This window comes from Eschrichtius robustus, chromosome 3, assembly GCF_028021215.1.
Source record: "Eschrichtius robustus isolate mEscRob2 chromosome 3, mEscRob2.pri, whole genome shotgun sequence".
Lineage (NCBI taxonomy): Eukaryota > Metazoa > Chordata > Mammalia > Artiodactyla > Eschrichtiidae > Eschrichtius > Eschrichtius robustus.
In genome coordinates this window covers 12,270,071-12,289,851 of record NC_090826.1, presented here as the reverse complement: position 1 = coordinate 12,289,851, position 19,781 = coordinate 12,270,071, and the positions used below count along the sequence as shown (strand labels likewise).

Sequence of the window (19,781 nt, the reverse complement as noted above, 5' to 3'; positions counted from 1 at the left end):
TCTTATTTCATATGTAAGATGTTTTTTAAAAAAAAGACTTTGTCATTAACTATGTCTTATGAGCAGAAAAGTATATGAAATATATATATATATATATATATATATATATATACTGTACATATATAGTATAAAGCATAATAAAACAAATACCCATGCATCTATTTCCCAGGTTAAGAAACAGAAAACTAAGAAGTTTCCTGTATGTCCTACTGATCATAGCTTATTCTTTGCCTCCTCCAACCCTCCCAACTATCTTGGTTTTTATGTTAATCATTCCCATCTTTTCTTAGAGTTCTTACCATTTTTCTATGATTTCTAAGCAACATTTTGGTTAGTTTTGTGGTTTTGAACTATGACTTGCTTCTTTTACCCAAAAGATATTTTGAGATATTTTATTCCTGTGGGTGCACGTGACTATATTTCTTTCATTTATACCACCCCTAAGAGTAAGTACTATAATGTCTAGGACACCACCACTGATTTATTTATCCATTCTGCTGCTATGGGACTTTTGGGTTGCTTCCAGTTTCTGCCGTTGTAAGCAATGCTAACGTGAGCATTCTTGCACTTGTCTCCTGGTGTGCCGTGAGTTTCTCTAAGGTATACTCTAAAAACACACAGGGTTCTAGGGGATATTAGCTCAGCTCTACTTGATGCTGAATTATTTTCCAAAATGTTTCCAGGGTTTTTGTTTTTTTTTTTTCCAGGGGTTTTTGGAAAGTTCCCATTGTTCCACATTCTCCCAACACTCAATATTACTAGATTTAAAATCTGGCAAGTAATTCTCTATTTCCCTGATTAATGAGATAAAGCAATTTTTCACACACTTATTAACCATTTGAGTTTCCTCTTAAAGTGCTTGTTCAAATGTTTCTGCAATTTTTTTATATACCAGTTTTGCTTACTGAGTTGGAGGATACACAAACACACAGAATACATATATATTCTAAATATGAATCCTTTATTAGTTATACATGTTACTAAGTTCTTTCTTAGTTTGTGTTTGTTCACTTTCTTTAAGATGTGTTTGATGAAAAGTTCTTAATCTTAATCGGCTGTATTTATCAAATAATTTCCTTCGTATCTTTTAAAGAACCCCTTCCCTACACAAGACATTCTCCTATATTTTCTTCTAAAAGCTCTGACTTTGCCTTGCACATCCAGGCCTTTAATCAACCTTGAATTGACTTTTGTGTGTGATGTGAGACAGGGTCCAATTTCCAATTTATTTTTTCCACATGGATACCCAATTGTCCTAGCACATTTCCTGAAACTTTCCCACTGCTCCATAAGATTTCCCCTCTCATTTATCAAGGTTCATGTTAAGCATGGGTCTGCTTCTGTTCTAGTCCTTTGGTCTTGATATTATCTAGAAGGGGAAGTTATTCCAGAGTATCTTGACTACTCCTGCCATAAAGGGCCTACATAAAATTTAAAATTAACACATCAAGTCTCACAAACAAAACAAAACAAAACAATTTATTGGGGTTTTAAATGTATTACAACGACTCTGTTGACGAATGTGGGAGAACTACCACCTCCAACATACTGAAACTTCCTATCCATGGTGTAGCTCTCCTTTACTTAGACTACCCTTATTGTTATAAGGTTTTCTTGATACCTATCATAGCCAAAGTTGCAAAATGGTACAACTTGTGCAACCAAAAGAAGGACACAAGGGATTGGTATTTTTTGTCTCCTATTATCTTCTCACTAAAAACCATGAGAAATCTAAGAACTCAGACTCTGAAGCAACTGGTTTGTGGTATTCTTACCCAATTTCAGTCCTACTGTGTGTAAGAAAGTACATAAGAGGTAAGGTATTTAAACTATCCTTATTCTATAGAAATCAATAATAGAAAACACGGAGACTTCTAATAATAGACAAATGTATTAAAACAGGAAAAATGAAACAGATATGAAGAGGAAAACAGGTAGAAAAACTACCACTTGCAATGAAAGAAAAGTAATTTACAGTAAAAAAACCACTTTTTTATCTGCAAATTAAAGGGATAAAACTAAAAATACTTGATTGTATAAGGAAATTAAGGTGAATGTTCAATCAGTGCTGGAGAAACTAGATTGGTACCAGTTAACAATATCAAGAGCCTTGAAGAGTATTCATAATCTTGGATTTAGTAGGTTCACTTATGGGAATTTTAACTAAGGAAAAAAAAAATCAGTTTGCACAAAACTACACAAAAATGCACTTCCATGTTACAATGACAAAATATTGACAGAAAAATATATCCCAAAGGTTGACCATTAAACCCATACAACAGAATGCTATGCATTTATTTAAGTGATGCTTATGAAATTTATAATGGCAATTGGAAAATGCTCTTACTTTTTCTTAAAGCAAAGTATAAAAATTCTATATAGTATTATATGATCACCTTTTATAAGAAAACAATGCCAGAAAGAGATATGTCCAAATGCTACTACTGATTGATTCTCACCTAAAAGAATCATTTTTGCTTCTTTTCACATTTCTATACTTTCAAAAGTCTCTACAATGAGCAACTAATTAAATGGATAATGAAAGAAAAAAACAAAGAAAAGAACAATTCTGATTAAAGACGAAGGACTGAACACATGTATTTAACCTAACTTACTCCTAAAAAAAGCACAATAAAAAGTCGTTTTTCTTCTAAAATGTACAGATTACTAAGGCCAAAAATAATGGAAGAGATAACTGAAACACAGTTTTGGAACTAGAAAGCAGATGACAATAAGGAAAACTAAGCAGCAACCCTTTTTAACATCACAGAACTCCCAAGAGGCTGATGAGCTCGCTGAAACAAGTACCTCTGCACGCAGGGGTGGAGTGAGCCCAAAGCAGGAGCACTGGTTAAAGGTCTACGGAGGCACAATTGGACCTCGGGGCTCCTCTCCTGCACTCTGCTCAGCCAGGTGACTAGCGCCTCACCCCAACAGTAGACAAGAGGTTTATTTTCTCAAGAGGCTGAAACAGAGGCTCTAGTAAGAGAGGTGGGCATGAAGGAAGACAGAGATACAACAACAAGCACCAAACTGAAAACTAGAGGGGTTAAATGGAAGCTTACTGAGACTCTAGCTTTTTTCTCTGTCCCAACTTCCAGATCACCCACAATCAGCATGGCTGCCCACCCAACTAATCTTCCAAATAGCCTTTTGGTGTCCCACTCTTCAAATATGAGCAGACGCCAAGGATCACCAGACACTTGAGAAAAACCATCTAACATGAAAGAAAACTGTACCAAACAGAAAAGAAAGGTTAGAAGACAAAGTTGAGGAAATCTCGTTAAGAACCTCCCAAAACACAATGAAAGAAAGAGAAAGAAAATAAAACTAGAGGACAAGTCCATGATAGTAGATTATCCTACCTGAATAACAGACATCGCAGAGGGGAGGAAATCATTATCAGAACCATTTTTCCAGACTGAAAGGTATCTAGCACAGTAGATGAAAAGAGATCTACTACACCCAAGTACATCATTGTGAAATTTTAAAACACTGAGGTCAAAGAGAAGATCTATAAGCTTCAGAAAGGGAAAAGAAATCTGACACATAGAAGATCAAGAGTCAGAATAGCGGCCAGCTTCTCCAAAGCCACGCTGACAAAAATCATGACGGAAAGTGATTTCCAACATAGTCAGATGGGTAGAATGTTGGAAAAAAAGACGTGTTCTGATATTTAAGGACTCAATTTACTCCTGTGCACTTCTTCTCAGAAAGTTACTGGAAGATGTACTCTAATAAACCAAGGAGTGCAAAAAAAAGAAAAAAGTATGGGATCCGTATCATCCAACGTAAGATGGAAGTGAAAGGCACCCTTCAGGACCCAGATTCCAAAACAGCAGCTATGAAGCAGCCTTGAACCCCTAGTCCCGGCTGGAAGAAGCATCTTCAATAGGATGACGTGTATAAGGGAGATTTACACACTAGGTAAGTGTTTAGGGATGAGTAACAACCAAAACACCGAATGACACACACATACAAAAGACAAAAATTTCGAGAAAAAATACTAGACATGAAAGGAAAAATAATCTTTTTCAATTAGATGGCTCAGCTCTCAACAGTATTTACATAGTCCTGTCAGTAAATAGCACTATAAATGTGTTACTTAGAAATATGGAGGTAAGAGAAGCAAGAAAAACTACAATCCTGCAGCCTGTGGACCAAAAACCACAGTTACAGAAAGATAGACAAGATGAAAAGGCAGAGGGCTATGTACCAGATGAAGGAACAAGAAAAAACCCCAGAAAAACAACCAAATGAAGTGGAGATAGGCAACCTTCCAGAAAAAGAATTCAGAATAATGATAGTGAAGATGATCCAGGACCTCGGAATAAGAATGGAGGCAAAGATTGAGAAGATGCAAGAAATGATTAACAAAGACCTAGAAGAATTAAAGAACAAACAAACAGAGATGACCAATACAATAACTGAAATGAAAACTACACTAGAAGGAATCAATAGCAGAATAACTGAGGCAGAAGAACGGATAAGTGACCTGGAAGACAGAATGGTGGAATTCACTGCTGCGGAACAGACTAAAGAAAAAAGAATGAAAAGAAATGAAGACAGCCTAAGAGACCTCTGGGACAACATTAAACGCAACAACATTCGCATGATAGGGGTCCCAGAAGGAGAAGAGAGAGAGAAAGGACCAGAGAAAATATTTGAAGAGATTATAGTCGAAAACTTCCCTAACATGGGAAAGGAAATAGCCACCCAAGTCCAGGAAGCGCAGAGTCCCATACAGAATAAACCCAAGGAGAAACACGCCGAGACACATAGTAATCAAAGTGGCAAAAATTAAAGACAAAGAAAAATTATTGAAAGCAGCAAGGGAAAAACGACAAATAACATACAAGGGAACTCCCATAAGGTTAACAGCTGATTTCTCAGCAGAAGCTCTGCAAGCCAGAAGGGAGTGACATGATATACTTAAAGTGATGAAAGGGAAGAACCTACAACCAAGATTACTCTACCCGGCAAGGATCTCATTTAGATTTGATGGAGAAATCAAAAGCTTTACAGACAAGCAAAAGCTAAGAGAATTCAGCACCACCAAACCAGCTCTACAACAAATGCTAAAGGAACTTCTCTAAGTGGGAAACACAAGAGAAGAAAAGGACCTACAAAAACAAACCCAAAACAATTAAGAAAATGGTCACAGGAACATACATATCGATAATTACCTTAAACGTGAATGGATTAAATGCCCCAACCAAAAGACATAGACTGGCTGAATGGATACAAAAACAAGACCCATATATATGCTGTCTACAAGAGACTCACTTTAGACCTAGGGACACATACAGACTGAAAGTGAGGGGATGGAAAAAGATATTCCATGCAAATGGAAATCAAAAGAAAGCTGGAGTAGCTATACTCATATCAGATAAAATAGACTTTAAAATAAAGAATGTTACAAGAGACAAGGAAGGACACTACATAATGATCCAGGGATCAATCCAAGAAGAAGATATAACAATTATAAATATATATGCACCCAACATAGGAGCACCTCAATACATAAGGCAACTGCTAACAGCTATAAAAGAGGAAATCGACAGTAACACAATAATAGTGGGGGACTTTAACACTTCACTTACACCAATGGACAGATCATCCAAAATGAAAATGAATAAGGAAACAGAAGCTTTAAATGACACAACAGACCAGATAGATTTAATTGATATATATAGGACATTCCATCCAAAAACAGCAGATTACACGTTCTTCTCAAGTGCGCACGGAACATTCTCCAGGATAGATCACATCTTGGGTCACAAATCAAGCCTCAGTAAATTTAAGAAAATTGAAATCATATCAAGCATCTTTTCTGACCACAACGCTATGAGATTAGAAATGAATTACAGGGAAAAAAACGTAAAAAAGACAAACACATGGAGGCTAAACAATACGTTACTAAATAACCAAGAGATCACTGAAGAAATCAAAGAGGAAATCAAAAAATACCTAGAGACAAATGACAATGAAAACACGACGACCCAAAACCTATGGGATGCAGCAAAAGCGGCTCTAAGAGGGAAGTTTATAGCTATACAAGCCTACCTAAAGAAACAAGAAAAATCTCAAGTAAACAATCTAACCTTACACCTAAAGAAACTAGAGAAAGAAGAACAAACAAAACCCAAAGTTAGCAGAAGGAAAGAAATCATAAAGATCAGAGCAGAAATAAATGAAATAGAAACAAAGAAAACAATTGCAAAGATCAATAAAACTAAAAGTTGGTTCTTTGAGAAGATAAACAAAATTGATAAGCCATTAGCCAGACTCATCAAGAAAAAGAGGGAGAGGACTCAAATCAATAAAATCAGAAATGAAAAAGGAGAAGTTACAACAGACGCCGCAGAAATACAAAGCATCCTAAGAGACTACTACAAGCAACTTTATGCCAATAAAATGGACAACCTGGAAGAAATGGACAAATTCTTAGAAAGGTATAACCTTCCAAGACTGAATCAGGAAGAAATAGAAAATATGAACAGACCAATCACAAGTAATGAAATTGAAACTGTGATTAAAAATCTTCCAACAAACAAAAGTCCAGGACCAGATGGCTTCACAGGTGAATTCTATCAAACATTTAGAGAAGAGCTAACACCCATCCTTCTCAAACTCTTCCAAAAGATTGCAGAGGAAGGAACACTCCCAAACTCATTCTATGAGGCCACCGTCACCCTGATACCAAAACCAGACAAAGACACTACAAAAAAAGAAAATTACAGACCAATATCACTGATGAATATAGATGCAAAAATCCTCAACAAAATACTAGCAAACAGAATCCAACAACACATTAAAAGGATCATACACCACGATCAAGTGGGATTTATCCCAGGGATGCAAGGATTCTTCAATATACGCAAATCAGTCAATGTGATACACCATATTAACAAATTGAAGAAGAAAAACCATATGATCATCTCAATAGATGCAGAAAAAGCTTTTGACAAAATTCAACACCCATTTCTGATAAAAACTCTCCAGAAAGTGGGCATAGAGGGAACCTACCTCAACATAATAAAGGCCATATATGACAAACCCACAGCAAACATCATTCTCAATGGTGAAAAACTGAAAGCATTTCCTCTAAGATCAGGAACGAGACAAGGATGTCCACTCTCACCACTATTATTCAACATAGTTCTGGAAGTCCTAGCCACGGCAATCAGAGAAGAAAAAGAAATAAAAGGAATACAAATTGGAAAAGAAGAAGGAAAACTGTCACTGTTTGCAGATGACATGATACTATACATAGAGAATCCTAAAACTGCCACCAGAAAACTGCTAGAGCTAATTAATGAATATGGTAAAGTTGCAGGATACAAAATTAATGCACAGAAATCTCTTGCATTCCTATACACTAATGATGAAAAATCTGAAAGAGAAATTATGGAAACACTCCCATTTACCATTGCAACAAAAAGAATAAAATACTTAGGAATAAACCTACCTAGGGAGACAAAAGACCTGTATGCAGAAAACTATAAGACACTGATGAAAGAAATTAAAGATGATACCAACAGATGGAGAGATATACCATGTTCTTGGATTGGAAGAATCAACATTGTGAAAATGAGTATACTACCCAAAGCAATCTACAGGTTCAATGCAATCCCTATCAAATTACCAATGGCATTTTTTACGGAGCTAGAACAAATCATCTTAAAATTTGTATGGAGACACAAAAGACCCCGAATAGCCAAAGCAGTCTTGAGGCAAAAAAATGGAGCTGGAGGAATCAGACTCCCTGACTTCAGACTCTACTACAAAGCTACAGTAATCAAGACAATATGGTACTGGCACAAAAACAGAAACATAGATCAATGGAACAAGATAGAAAGCCCAGAGATTAACCCACGCACCTATGGTCAACTAATCTATGACAAAGGAGGCAAAGATATACAATGGAGAAAAGACAGTCTCTTCAATAAGTGGTGCTGGGAAAACTGGACAGCTACATGTAAAAGAATGAAATTAGAATACTCCCTAACACCATACACAAAAATAAACTCAAAATGGATTAGAGACCTAAATATAAGACTGGACACTATAAAACTCTTAGAGGAAAACATAGGAAGAACACTCTTTGACATAAATCACAGCAAGATCTTTTTTGATCCACCTCCTAGAGTAATGGAAATAAAAACAAAAATAAACAAGTGGGACCTAATGAAACTTCAAAGCTTTTGCACAGCAAAGGAAACCATAAACAAGACCAAAAGACAACCCTCAGAATGGGAGAAAATATTTGCAAATGAATCAACGGACAAAGGATTAATCTCCAAAATATATAAACAGCTCATTCAGCTCAATATCAAAGAAACAAACACCCCAATCCAAAAATGGGCAGAAGACCTAAACAGACATTTCTCCAAAGAAGACATACAGATGGCCACGAAGCACATGAAAAGATGCTCAACATCACTAATTATTAGAGAAATGCAAATCAAAACTACAATGAGGTATCACCTCACTCCTGTTAGAATGGGCATCATCAGAAAATCTACGAACAACAAATGCTGGAGAGGGTGTGGAGAAAAGGGAACCCTCTTGCACTGTTGGTGGGAATGTAAATTGATACAGCCACTATGGAGAACAATATGGAGGCTCCTTAAAAAACAAAAAATAGAATTACCATATGACCCAGCAATCCCACTACTGGGCATATACCCAGAGAAAACCGTAATTCAAAAAGACACATGCACCCGAATGTTCATTGCAGCACTATTTACAATAGCCAGGTCATGGAAGCAACCTAAATGCCCATCAGCAGACGAATGGATAAAGAAGTTGTGGTACATATATACAATGGAATATTACTCAGCCATAAAAAGGAACGAAACTGAGTCATTTGTTGAGACGTGGATGGATCTAGAGACAGTCATACAGAGTGAAGTAAGTCAGAAAGAGAAAAACAAATATCGTATATTAATGCATGTATGTGGAACCTAGAAAAATGGTACAGATGAGCCAGTTTGCAGGGCAGAAGTTGAGACACAGACGTAGAGAATGGACATATGGACACCAAGGGGGGAAAACTGCGGTGAGGTGGGGATGGTGGTGTGCTGAATTGGGCGATTGGGATTGACATGTATACACTGATGTGTATAAAATTGATGCCTAATAAGAACCTGCAGTATAAAAAAACAAACAAAACAACTAATACTAAACTTTTATTGGGTTATTTGTATGGAAATATGTTAATATAAATGTTTCAGACATTACATGAAATTTCTAAAAATCTTATATTTGTATTTGTATGGAAATATGTATGGAAATATGTTAATATAAATGTTTCAGACATTACATGAAATTTCTAAAAATCTTATATTTGTATGGAAATATGTATGGAAATATGTTAATATAAATGTTTCAGACATTACATGAAATTTCTAAAAATCTTATATGTTCTGGTATAATGTTATATGTAATAATCCTAGTTATTACTTTAAAATGTATATCTCAGAAATAACTAATTTTCTTGTCAACTGCATTATTATGAACTTTCATCAAATCTTTAACCGTGGTCATTTTTAAGTCTTTTGTCATTTACAGACAGTTCTGGGTGTACTCTGATGATTTTGCAAATATGTTCCTATAAAAGGGTTTCATCTTCAAAAAAAAAAAAAAAAAAAAAAAAAAAGAAATATGGAGGTAAGCACCACAAGAAATCAGCTAAAATAGTGGAAAGGGATCATCTCTAAAGAGCAGGAAACAGAGGTACATAGGGGACTGGTGTTCTTTTGTAACCAGCTAAACGATGTTACATTATAACTCTGATAGACTATAGGGTTTAAAATTGCTAGGGACTGAGCGTGCTGGATCAGACGCCCCTATCCAAAAGGAATTTTTAAAGTCCACTACCCTACAAAGACTCCCAGTGCCCTGCACTCACCTAGATGTACCCTTCCAATAATCTTCTGGGTGCCCACTCCTTTGGCGATCCCTGCCCACCGACGGTCCACCAGCCTCATTATATTACACCTTTCTGCACAAGCTTGGCTCATAATAGTCATCTGGGCACCTGGAGGTGGAGGGAAACATCAGGTAACAAAGACAAAATCCACATGTGTGGGAAGATAAAAAAATGCAGCACTAAGAACAGGGCAGAAAGCAAGTATACTCTCAAGCTTCTGTCTGTGTACAATTATTCCTACCTAGCGGGCTTCCTGCTACACTTAGTTCAACTTTCAGTTTTACATTGCAATCTGAAACACAGTGTAGAAACTTCACATTGAGGGAAATAACATTGTTTAAATGTAATAATTAAATGATATTTTAAAACTTTAAAAAAACAGCAAAACTACGTGGAAAGGATTTCCAAAAAGTCAAACTATGTCTACAGATGGAAACACTCAATTAAGCACTACTGCACCCTCAGATCAGTTTTCACTGAGTATCTCTAAACATCTTACCAAGTTATTTTTATTTCAAACTCTGGGACACTCTAATTTACCAGTTAAAAAATACATCATGCAGTCTCTCAAAAAAACTAGAACTGAACTCTCCATTCTCTGCTCCAACAATTAGACCCTCTTTCCTATCAGGAAGAGGGCACTAAGGTCTTTTCTCTCCTGGTTACATACACTCACCCACAGAGCTGGAGTCAGCCTGTGCAGAAGACAGATGCTTCTCTCATCTTTATCGAGGGTCCTAATCTCTCCCACAGAATCTAGTTCCACATTCCTGTGTGTCTGGACATGTCTATCTGAAAGCCAATAGGTATAAATACTCTTTCTCCCCAAATAATTCTCACTTTGGATTTCTCTCCTTGCCAATGGAATTCTTTTTCTTACAACCATAAAACATAGGCAACTGTTCACTTTCCACCCCCCTTCTTATAGCCTTCTCCCAACTCTCAAACTCAGTTCCAATCCTGTTAATAAGTTCTGGGCAATTTCTGACCTTTCTTCTTCTAACCATAGCAATTAACCTGGCTCACACTCTATCCCTCTAGCTAGTGGACAACTTCTCTGGTTTCCAATCCTCTCTGTGGATATACAGTTTAAAGCAAGGAAATAGTTCTGATCCTTAGGGGTACAGAATACTCCAGAACTGCCACTGCCTTCAATCTTCTTAAAATACCACCTTCTTCAGATCCCTTATTCATCTGCTCAGTTCCTACTGTTTACAAGATCTTCAAACCCACATCACCACAGCCTCAGATCCCACCTCACCCTGGTCCAACTATTTCCAGCTGCTATAGACTGAATGTTTGTGTCCCTCCAAAATTCAGGTTGAAACCTAATTCCCAATGTGATATTAGGAAGTGGGGCCTTTGGAAGGTGATTAATTAGGTCATGAGTGTGGAACCCTCATGAATGGGATTTAGTGCCTTTATAAAGGAGACCCCAGAGAGCTCCCTCTCCCCTTCCACCGTGTGAGGACACAGGGAGATGTTCATCTATGAACTAGGAATCAGGTACCCAATTTGCCAGCATCTTTTTTTTTGGGCCACGCTGCAGGGAGCCCCCCACCAGGGATCAAACCCGCACCTGCATTGGAAGTGTGGAGTCTTAACCGCTGGACCGCCAGGGAAGTCCCTCTGCCAGCATCTTGATCTTGGACTTCTCAGCCTCCAGAACCGAGAAATAAATCTGTGTTGTTTATAAGCCACCTGGTCTACGGTGTTGTGGCAGCCCAAACAGCCTTAGATACCAGCCTTACAGCCTGACTGCTCTAAACCTTCCACTTTACCCAGAGGAATGTGTCTCCTTTGTCTCTTACTCACTCTGACCCTCCTGTAGAGTGCCCCTTCCTCTACTTTCACTTTCTTTGAATTCTACTTATGCTTTTAAGGCCCAGCTCAAGACCCATCTCCTCCCCAGCTGACTGTCCTCTCCCACTGATCTCTCCTCTCATTCAATTCCAACACTTCCTGTTCATATTACCCACAGATAACTTATACTTTATGGGCACTTAAAGCTCTTGGCATTTGAGGAAGGTTAAGAGTCAAGAAGGCCCAGAAATAATGAAGGAAAAGGGAATTTGGGAAGGCAATTCTTTTTTTTCCCCCTTCCTCACTCCACTCCTCATAAGCTAGTTATTGGTGTAAAGTCTGCAAACGCAGGATGAGAAGGGTCCCTTTCACTGCTCTCCTGCCTCTTCTTAAGACTCAGGTCAAAGCCCCGATCCTCTGCCCATGGAGACAGCTCAGTTCAAACGCCGTCTCTTTGGAGAAGCCACGCCTGAGCAACCCAGTCAGAGTGAGAATGTGGTCTTCATGTTCATCCAACACGCATCTGGTTTTTGCACAGTGGTTAAGAGTTCTGGCTTCAGGCAGATCTGGGGCTGAATCCAAAGTCTACTGTTCATGAACTCTGTATACCTGGAAGAGTGATTTCCCCCCTCTATATCTAAGTTTCCTCATCTGTAAAACAGGGATAATAGAACATAGCTCATAGGGATAGTCTGAGGATTAAATAAAATTGAAGATGATATACTAAGCACCTAGCATGGTGCTTGGCACATAGTAAGGGCTCAATAAATGCTGAGTGTTATATCAGGGTCTCTTATGAATTTCTCTCTCACTCATAGGAGCCCTATGAAGCTCCAGTCTTACCCCCAAGCACTCAGCACAAGGTCCTGCACATAGCACTCAACAGCAAATAATCAGCAGATTTACTCCTCCCAGGAATATAGGCATCTCAGGACACAAACTCCTTTTTTTTTTTAGTTTATTTTATTTATTTATTTTTGGCTGCGTTGGGTCTTCATTGCCGTGCGTGGGCTTTCTCTAGTTGTAGCGAGCGGGGGCAACTCTTTGTTGTGGTGCGTGGGCTTCTCATTGCGGTGGCTTCTCTTGTTGCGGAGCACGGGCTCTAGGCGCGGGGGCTTCAGTAGTTGTGGCTCACGGGCTCTAGGGCACAGGCTCAGTAGTTGTGGCGTATGGGCTTAGTTGCTCCGCGACTTGTGGGATCTTCCCGGACCAGGGCTCGAACCCGTGTCCCCTGCATTGGCAGGTGGATTCTTAACCACTGCGCCACCAGGGAAGCCCAGGACACAAACTCTTTTAACAGTTGAAACCTAGCATGTGCTCAGGTATTTGTGGATGAACGAGTGGAAGAAAACCTACTTGAGCAGGGGTTTTTACTTCTCTAGGAACACACTCTATCTCATGGCCTCAAGAGAGATACCTAGAATGAAGGCACAAGACCACTCGATTACACTCACATGGTGCTGCTCTGTGTGGTCTTACTCAAGAGCAAAGTGTTGTTACTGAGAGCAAAGGTGCCAGTGAGTACAGGCATTATCTGAATGCTCAAGTGGGGAACTCTGGTCTCCTGACCTGGCTGTTAAGTTCTTTAAGGGCAAGAACCATGCCCCATACACCCTTATACTCCTCACAGCTCCCGGTAAAGTGCTGGCACGCAGACCAAGCTGAAATATGTTTGACCTCTACTCTACACACCTCCTTCTTATAGCTCCTTATTCTAAACCCATTTACTCCTGTTTCTTATAGAGGTATCCTAGAAATTAGGATGCCAATTAAGGGGAGGTAGGAAGATAAAGGAGACACTGCAAAATACAAAACTGGTTAAGAAATAATTAAAGAAAAACCTATTACAAAGAAAAGATTGGCAAGTGAAACAATAACCCCTGGGCTTGTTAGTCAGCTGTCCAAAGGACTACTGCCATCTTTAACAGACACCAGTCTCCCCTTCTCCCTGTGTCAGGTCAGAATGTTGGATGTAGAGACAAAGACACAAAAGATGGAGACATCACCTGAGTCAACAAAGGCTTTCACAGGATGTCCATTCACTTTGCAGTTAATATAAAGCATCACTACTTGGCCAAAACTTTCCGGAGCCTCTTCCATAGCTATTGTCATGTTTTCCTCAATGTTCTGTTGCCTGTAACAAACCAAAACCAGGCACACTAAAAGCATTATTTCCATGAAGAGCAATCTGTTTCAAAGTCACAATATTAAAAACAGACCTGTACATATCTTTTGCTCCAACTATAGCGGCTGAGTCATGGAAATGGAAATTGGTGCTCTATCCTGAAATATGTGATTTAGTAGGAGGAAGTGAGATACATAATTGGCAGAAAATCTAAAGGCATACAAATCACCTTCATGTAAAAACAATTATGTTCCCTTTACAAGCTCAGAAACAGGAAAACAAACTTCTGGAGAGTAAGGGTCACAACCCTTTTTATCCTGTAGAATATCAGAATTTCATCAATGCTCCAATTTAAACTGAGGATTTACTGGGTATCTGGGTACATTTCCTATGTCCACTGCATTAAAAATAGTTTGCAAATATAATATGCAGATGTTTCAACTGCTTGTGTTACATCTGCTGCTTAATTTCCAAATCTGTAAAAAATTAGATTAGTTTCTAATCTGTAAAATGGGAACAATAATTTCTATCATAGGGTCGCTGAGAGGTATAAAGCATCTAGTACACAATGCTAAGGTAAGAGCAGATGCTCAAAAATATCTAACTATCTGGCTGTCACTTAGAAAGCTATACACACACATATGTGTCATAGTTCACCTGGTTCATCAAAACATTTCTTCAAAATTGAATGGATTCTAATTCTTACATGAGAAAAGCACATAAAACGGAGTTCCAGCTTACTCCAGCATCTCATGTCTTCCTCCCCAACTCTTCTAAAAACATTATCAAACACTACAAACATTAATTTAAACTAGGGTTGGGGTCAGGCAACTTTGCTGAAGACTGAGACAATTACAGAACAGGGTCCAAGGTGGGATCAGTTACAGCTGTAAGCCAGAGGCTGGCAAACCACAGCCCACTGTTTGTTTATGGGAACACATCCACACCATTCACATAGCTGCTTTCACACCGCACTGGCAGAACTGAGTGCTACTGACAGAGACTGCACGACCGGCAAAGCCTGAAATATTCACTACCTGGCTCCTTATGGAAAAAGTCTGCTGACCTCTATTGTAAACTGTAGCGCCGGTCCCTTCTGAAATAATACTCTAGCTCAATTGTACTGATGGCTTTATCAGCCAGTCTATAATAAAATATTAAATTTCTCAGAAAGTCAAAGGTAAACTTGTTTAATTTAGCCCGGCAAATATGCAAGCTACTATATACCTCAGTGTACATGTACCCTGTGTAATCACTGGTGTAGCATACCAAATAAAACTGCTATAGGCATTCTATACAATTACACAGCTTTTCTCCTAGGTCACATTATTAAATTTAAAAATAACCTAAAATTAGTTGTGCACTCCTGGCCTTACATTGACTCCAACCAAGATACATTTCAGCAAAAAAGCACCTGAAATAATACCAGTTACTTTGGCTACCCTGGGCTCTATGTCACTTTACAGGCACAAGGTTTTCTCCTTTTAAAGAACACATGCATTGTCCCAGTTCCCCTACCTCACCCCTGGGAAGAAACATGAGCCCTGTGGATGTGCCTCGTTTCACCTCTCTTGCAATAGCTTGGTGTCATGGTTTGGTTATGACGCCTCCCCACTGCCCCGCCCACCCCTCCTGCTTCCTGGCTTGAATGCAACTGTTCTTGAGAGTTATGTCAGGCTCACTTATAGCTGCGATGCGGTCTAGTTCAGAAAACGCAAATATCTTCCCATTTCTCTGCGTACATTTATTTAACTAGCGAGATGTTTCTCAAAGATAGTTATTAGTATCCAATACAATTAATGGGAACACTATACAGACAAGAACACAAGTGAACGGCTTAGGGCTATCAGTTGATTCTGGTGTATTTACATTTCTCTGATTTCAAATGTACTCAGAGAAATAAGAAACCCTTTATTTGACTTCCAAGTTAACAGTGTAATAAAATGACCAAGTTAGGTTTCATTTAAGTAACCAAAGATGATGATCAGGCCCCTGAAAGGAGCAGCCTCACAGTTACTGTGCTTAGTTATACTAAGGCCTTCACAATTAGCCATAAACCGAATCTGGGATGGGGGAAAGCAACTGTTCTTTTATTCAAAGGGACTGACCGAACAGCTTCTTGCTTGTGACTAGTAAGGGGACCAAGGCTGGCACTAGCATCCTTGTACCTGCTTAGGCCCCACCCCTTAAGATTTTATCTATCTATCTATCTATCTATCTATTTATGGTTGTGTTGGGTCTTCGTTGCTGTGTGCGGGCTTTCTCTAGTGGCGGCGAGCGGGGGCTACTCTTCGCTGCGGTGCGAGGGCGTCTCATCGCGGGGGCTTCCCTTGTTGTGGAGCACAGGTTCTAGGTGTGCGGGCTTCAGTAGTTGTGGCGTACGGGCTTATTTGCGCTGCGGCATGTGGGATCTTCCCAGACCAGGACTTGAACCCGTGTCCCTTGCGTTGGCAGGCAGATTTTTAACCACTGCGCCACCAGGGCAGTCCCACCCCTTAAGATTCTGATTCGTCAGATTTGGGAGTAAAGCCTGAGCACCCGCATTTTTAAAAGCTTCTCATATGACTTTAATGCTGCCCCAGGTGAGAACCACAGCATTAGAGAATCTGGAGCTGGAAACCAGTCCTGCAGTCAGTTTATCTGCTGAGGCCAGTACAAGAACTGTGGAAGGAAAACGGACTTAGGACTATAAGGCTCCTCTTTGTACAGTTCTCTCTAATTCAGTCATGTCCCAGCCCTGGATTTAATCGGGGCTCATGCATTATGTCTAAGGAAAGAGAGTCCAATCAGTGTGAGTAGCCAGCCTAGTAGTCTCACCAAACTGGGGGCTTCTGCTCAGTCCTGGGGTCATCTACCTGGAGTTGCCTTAATAATGTGCTGTGGGCTAGTCAGGGAGTCTTTATCAAAATTTTAGAAAGTCATTAAGTTAGGTAGCTGTATTTTTGTAACGTTGAATCAAAACGCAAGGAAAATGGAAGAGGAGAGAATAAACTAGAAGACCGAAGCTACTACCTCAGATGCAAAATAAGGAATCTACCTCAAAGCAGATGCCCAACAAATACAAGATGACCTGGAGTTTGGGAACTCCAGATTCTCTAAATCTTGCTCTTTGGGCAAAGGAGTCATTACCTTATATCTTCTTCTATCTTCGCCTGAGCTTCGAGATCAAAAGGGTCCGCGGAAAAGAGACGAATCCTCTCTTGCTCTCTCCGGGCTCGGTCCTGCTGCTGCTCCACCAGGACCCTGGAAAATTTCTCTGCAACAACAGCGGGCAAAATCTTAAAAACCATTATATTTTCATTCTTTATTAGTATTTTTCCACACTGAACAATTTCTCAAAATACAACTGTAAGAGATGCAGAAAGGATGGCTAAAGATCATTTAAAACGAGCAATTACGTTTACTTTCTATTCTCTGAAGAAAAGATTACTTCTTCACCTAAATTTAGTGTAAAGAAATACTGTATTTGCTGGGGCTTCCCTGGTGGCGCAGTGGTTAAGAATCCGCCTGCCCATGCAAGGGACACGGGTTCGAGCCCCGGTCCGGGAAGATCCCACATGCCGTGGAGCAGCTAAGCCCGTGCACCACAACTACTGAGCCTGCGCTCTAGAGCCCGCGAGCCACAACTACTGAGTCCACGTGCCACAACTAATGACGCCCGCGCACCTAGAGCCCGTTCTCCGCAACAAGAGAAGCCACCACAGTGAGAAGCCCGTGCACCACAACGAAAAGCAGCCCCTGCTCGCCGCAACTAGAGAAAGCCCGCGCACAGCAACAAAGGCTCAACATAGCCAAAAATAGAAACAAACAAATAAATAAATAAATTTATATATATATAAAAAAGAAATAATGTATTTGCAGACATCATCTCAGAGATGATGCCTTTTCAATTTAAATCAGTGTGGCAGATAAATGATGCTACCCCTCCCCTCCCCACTGCCCTTATTATCCTATTACCTAGAAATAAAATAGAGCGCTACTACCCCTCTTTTCCTCTTCTACTTTTGTTTCCTTTACAACACACTCTGCCTTAAAGCAGATAAATTATAAGCAAACTACTGTTAGTCTGTCTATATTACCCGATGGATACTAAGCAGGAAAATTAGCAAAGAGAAAACATTGCTTGCTGTAAGATGGATGTATGTTACAAGAACCTCCTTTATTTGCTATTTTGTAAATGTGAGTACATTCAAATGTATAAATGTAAAAGTGCCATCATCATGGTCTTTGGCAATTAGATACGCTGCATAAGACATTAAAGAAACCAAAATAATGGTCATATGAACTAATACACACAACATGGATGAATCTAAAAAACACCGAGTGAAAGACGCCTGACACAAGGGAGGACATACTATATGATTCCATTTACATGAAGATGAAAACTAGGCAAAACTAACCTATAAGTATCAGAATACTGGAGCCTATAAGGGGAGGAAACTGACTAGAAGAGAACCTAATGGAGCCTTCTGGAGTGAAAGAAATGTTCTATATTGTGATTGGGGTGCTGGTTACATTAGTTTGTCAAAATTCAACGAACTGTATACCTAAAATCTAAGTATTTCTCTGTAGGTAAATATTACCTAAATTTTAAAAATGGTTATTGAGGAATAAGTTATTAAGTATCTGTTATGTTTTAAAATTTAATCAGTAGGGTTTCATAACCCAGGAGTAAAACTGGAGAAATGTACAGAGAAAACTTAATTCATAAAGATGACTAAAAACAAATGTTCTGTTAAATACAAGAATGGCTAAAATATAGCCCCAAATAAACTGCTGGTGACAACCGCACTACTGTTAAATTTAGGGTGAATGAGAATAAAGGGGTTGCACTTTGCCAAACAGGCTGATGGCACTGGACCTGTTTTCCTGGAACTAAATCATTTTAACTGGCATCAGCTGGTTAACTGGTACTCTCTTTAACTGAGGTTCTAACTAAACAGGTTAAAATATCAGTACCTGGTCATTACAAGATATTATCTGCAAAAAAAGAAAAACCACACACACACACAAAAAAAACAAAAAACCCCCTGAATCACTATGCTGTACACCTGAAACTAACACAATATTGTAAATCAATTATACTTCAATTAAAAAAAAATCTGTACCTGGGTTATACACTGCTAAAATAATTAGGGAAAAAAAAAAAAAAAAGGAAGGAAAGGAAAACGAAGGGGCTGGTTGAGCTGTTTCAGAACTCTACATAGTCCTAAAATTCTGTCACTATTGCCAACTAACTCAGCCTCTGGCATCAGCACTAATTTACCTCTCACAGACCAACTGATATGTTCAATACAACATGTGACACAGTGGGCTGAACACACCAGTTGCTTGAGTTTCTCCACATTTGCTGTGATACAACTATTCACCTCAGGTTAGCTTGACAGCCTTCCAATTTCAGAAGCTTACCAAGATCTCCACTGAGCAGAGCATCTGCCAAGGGTGGATTGCGTTCCTTCAACAAGGACAGCTCATGGGGGTTGGCCAGCAACATGTCTCGGAGCAAGGCTGGATTGTCCAGGCCCTGAGGAGATGAAGCTACCTCTCCAGGAGACGAGTGGGACTGCTGAGCTCCTGCTGGCTGGCGCTGCCGGGTGTTGGACGTGCCAGGCACAGCTATGCTACGGAAGTCTATTCGGGGTAAGTCTGTTGGGGAAAATCGATTCGAAGTTTACTTCAAATGACTCCATAAAAACAAGTATTTGAAGGAAACAGCAGATTTGCACATATGTGGTATGCAATAGTAGTAGATGGTAATCACAGACATTCCGAATGCCCTTTCCCTGGTTCTTTCTCACGCTGACCTTGAGTACAAAGACTGCAGTCCGAGAGTGAATAGGTAGGAAAGAACAGAAAAACAGGGGGTTGGGGAGTAGAGGTAGGGATAGGAAGACAATGGTAATAATCCCAAATTCT

At 39.3% G+C, this 19,781-nt stretch overlaps 1 protein-coding gene across 5 annotated transcripts in view; it reads right to left on the bottom strand.

The window, feature by feature from the left end:
- DDI2 (DNA damage inducible 1 homolog 2) overlaps positions 1–19,781 on the bottom strand; it is a 48,213-nt gene that overhangs the window by 16,688 nt on the left and 11,744 nt on the right. For 4 of the 5 annotated variants that reach the window (XM_068538951.1, XM_068538955.1, XM_068538949.1 and 1 more), the window contains exons 3-6: positions 19,275–19,511; positions 16,995–17,121; positions 13,747–13,874; positions 9,917–10,045 (exon numbers count right to left, since the gene is read on the bottom strand). In XM_068538951.1, the coding sequence (XP_068395052.1) occupies positions 9,917–10,045; positions 13,747–13,874; positions 16,995–17,121; positions 19,275–19,511 (621 nt within the window). The remainder of the gene's footprint in view (positions 1–9,916; positions 10,046–13,746; positions 13,875–16,994; positions 17,122–19,274; positions 19,512–19,781) is intronic. The other variant, XM_068538950.1, reaches the window with a different exon arrangement.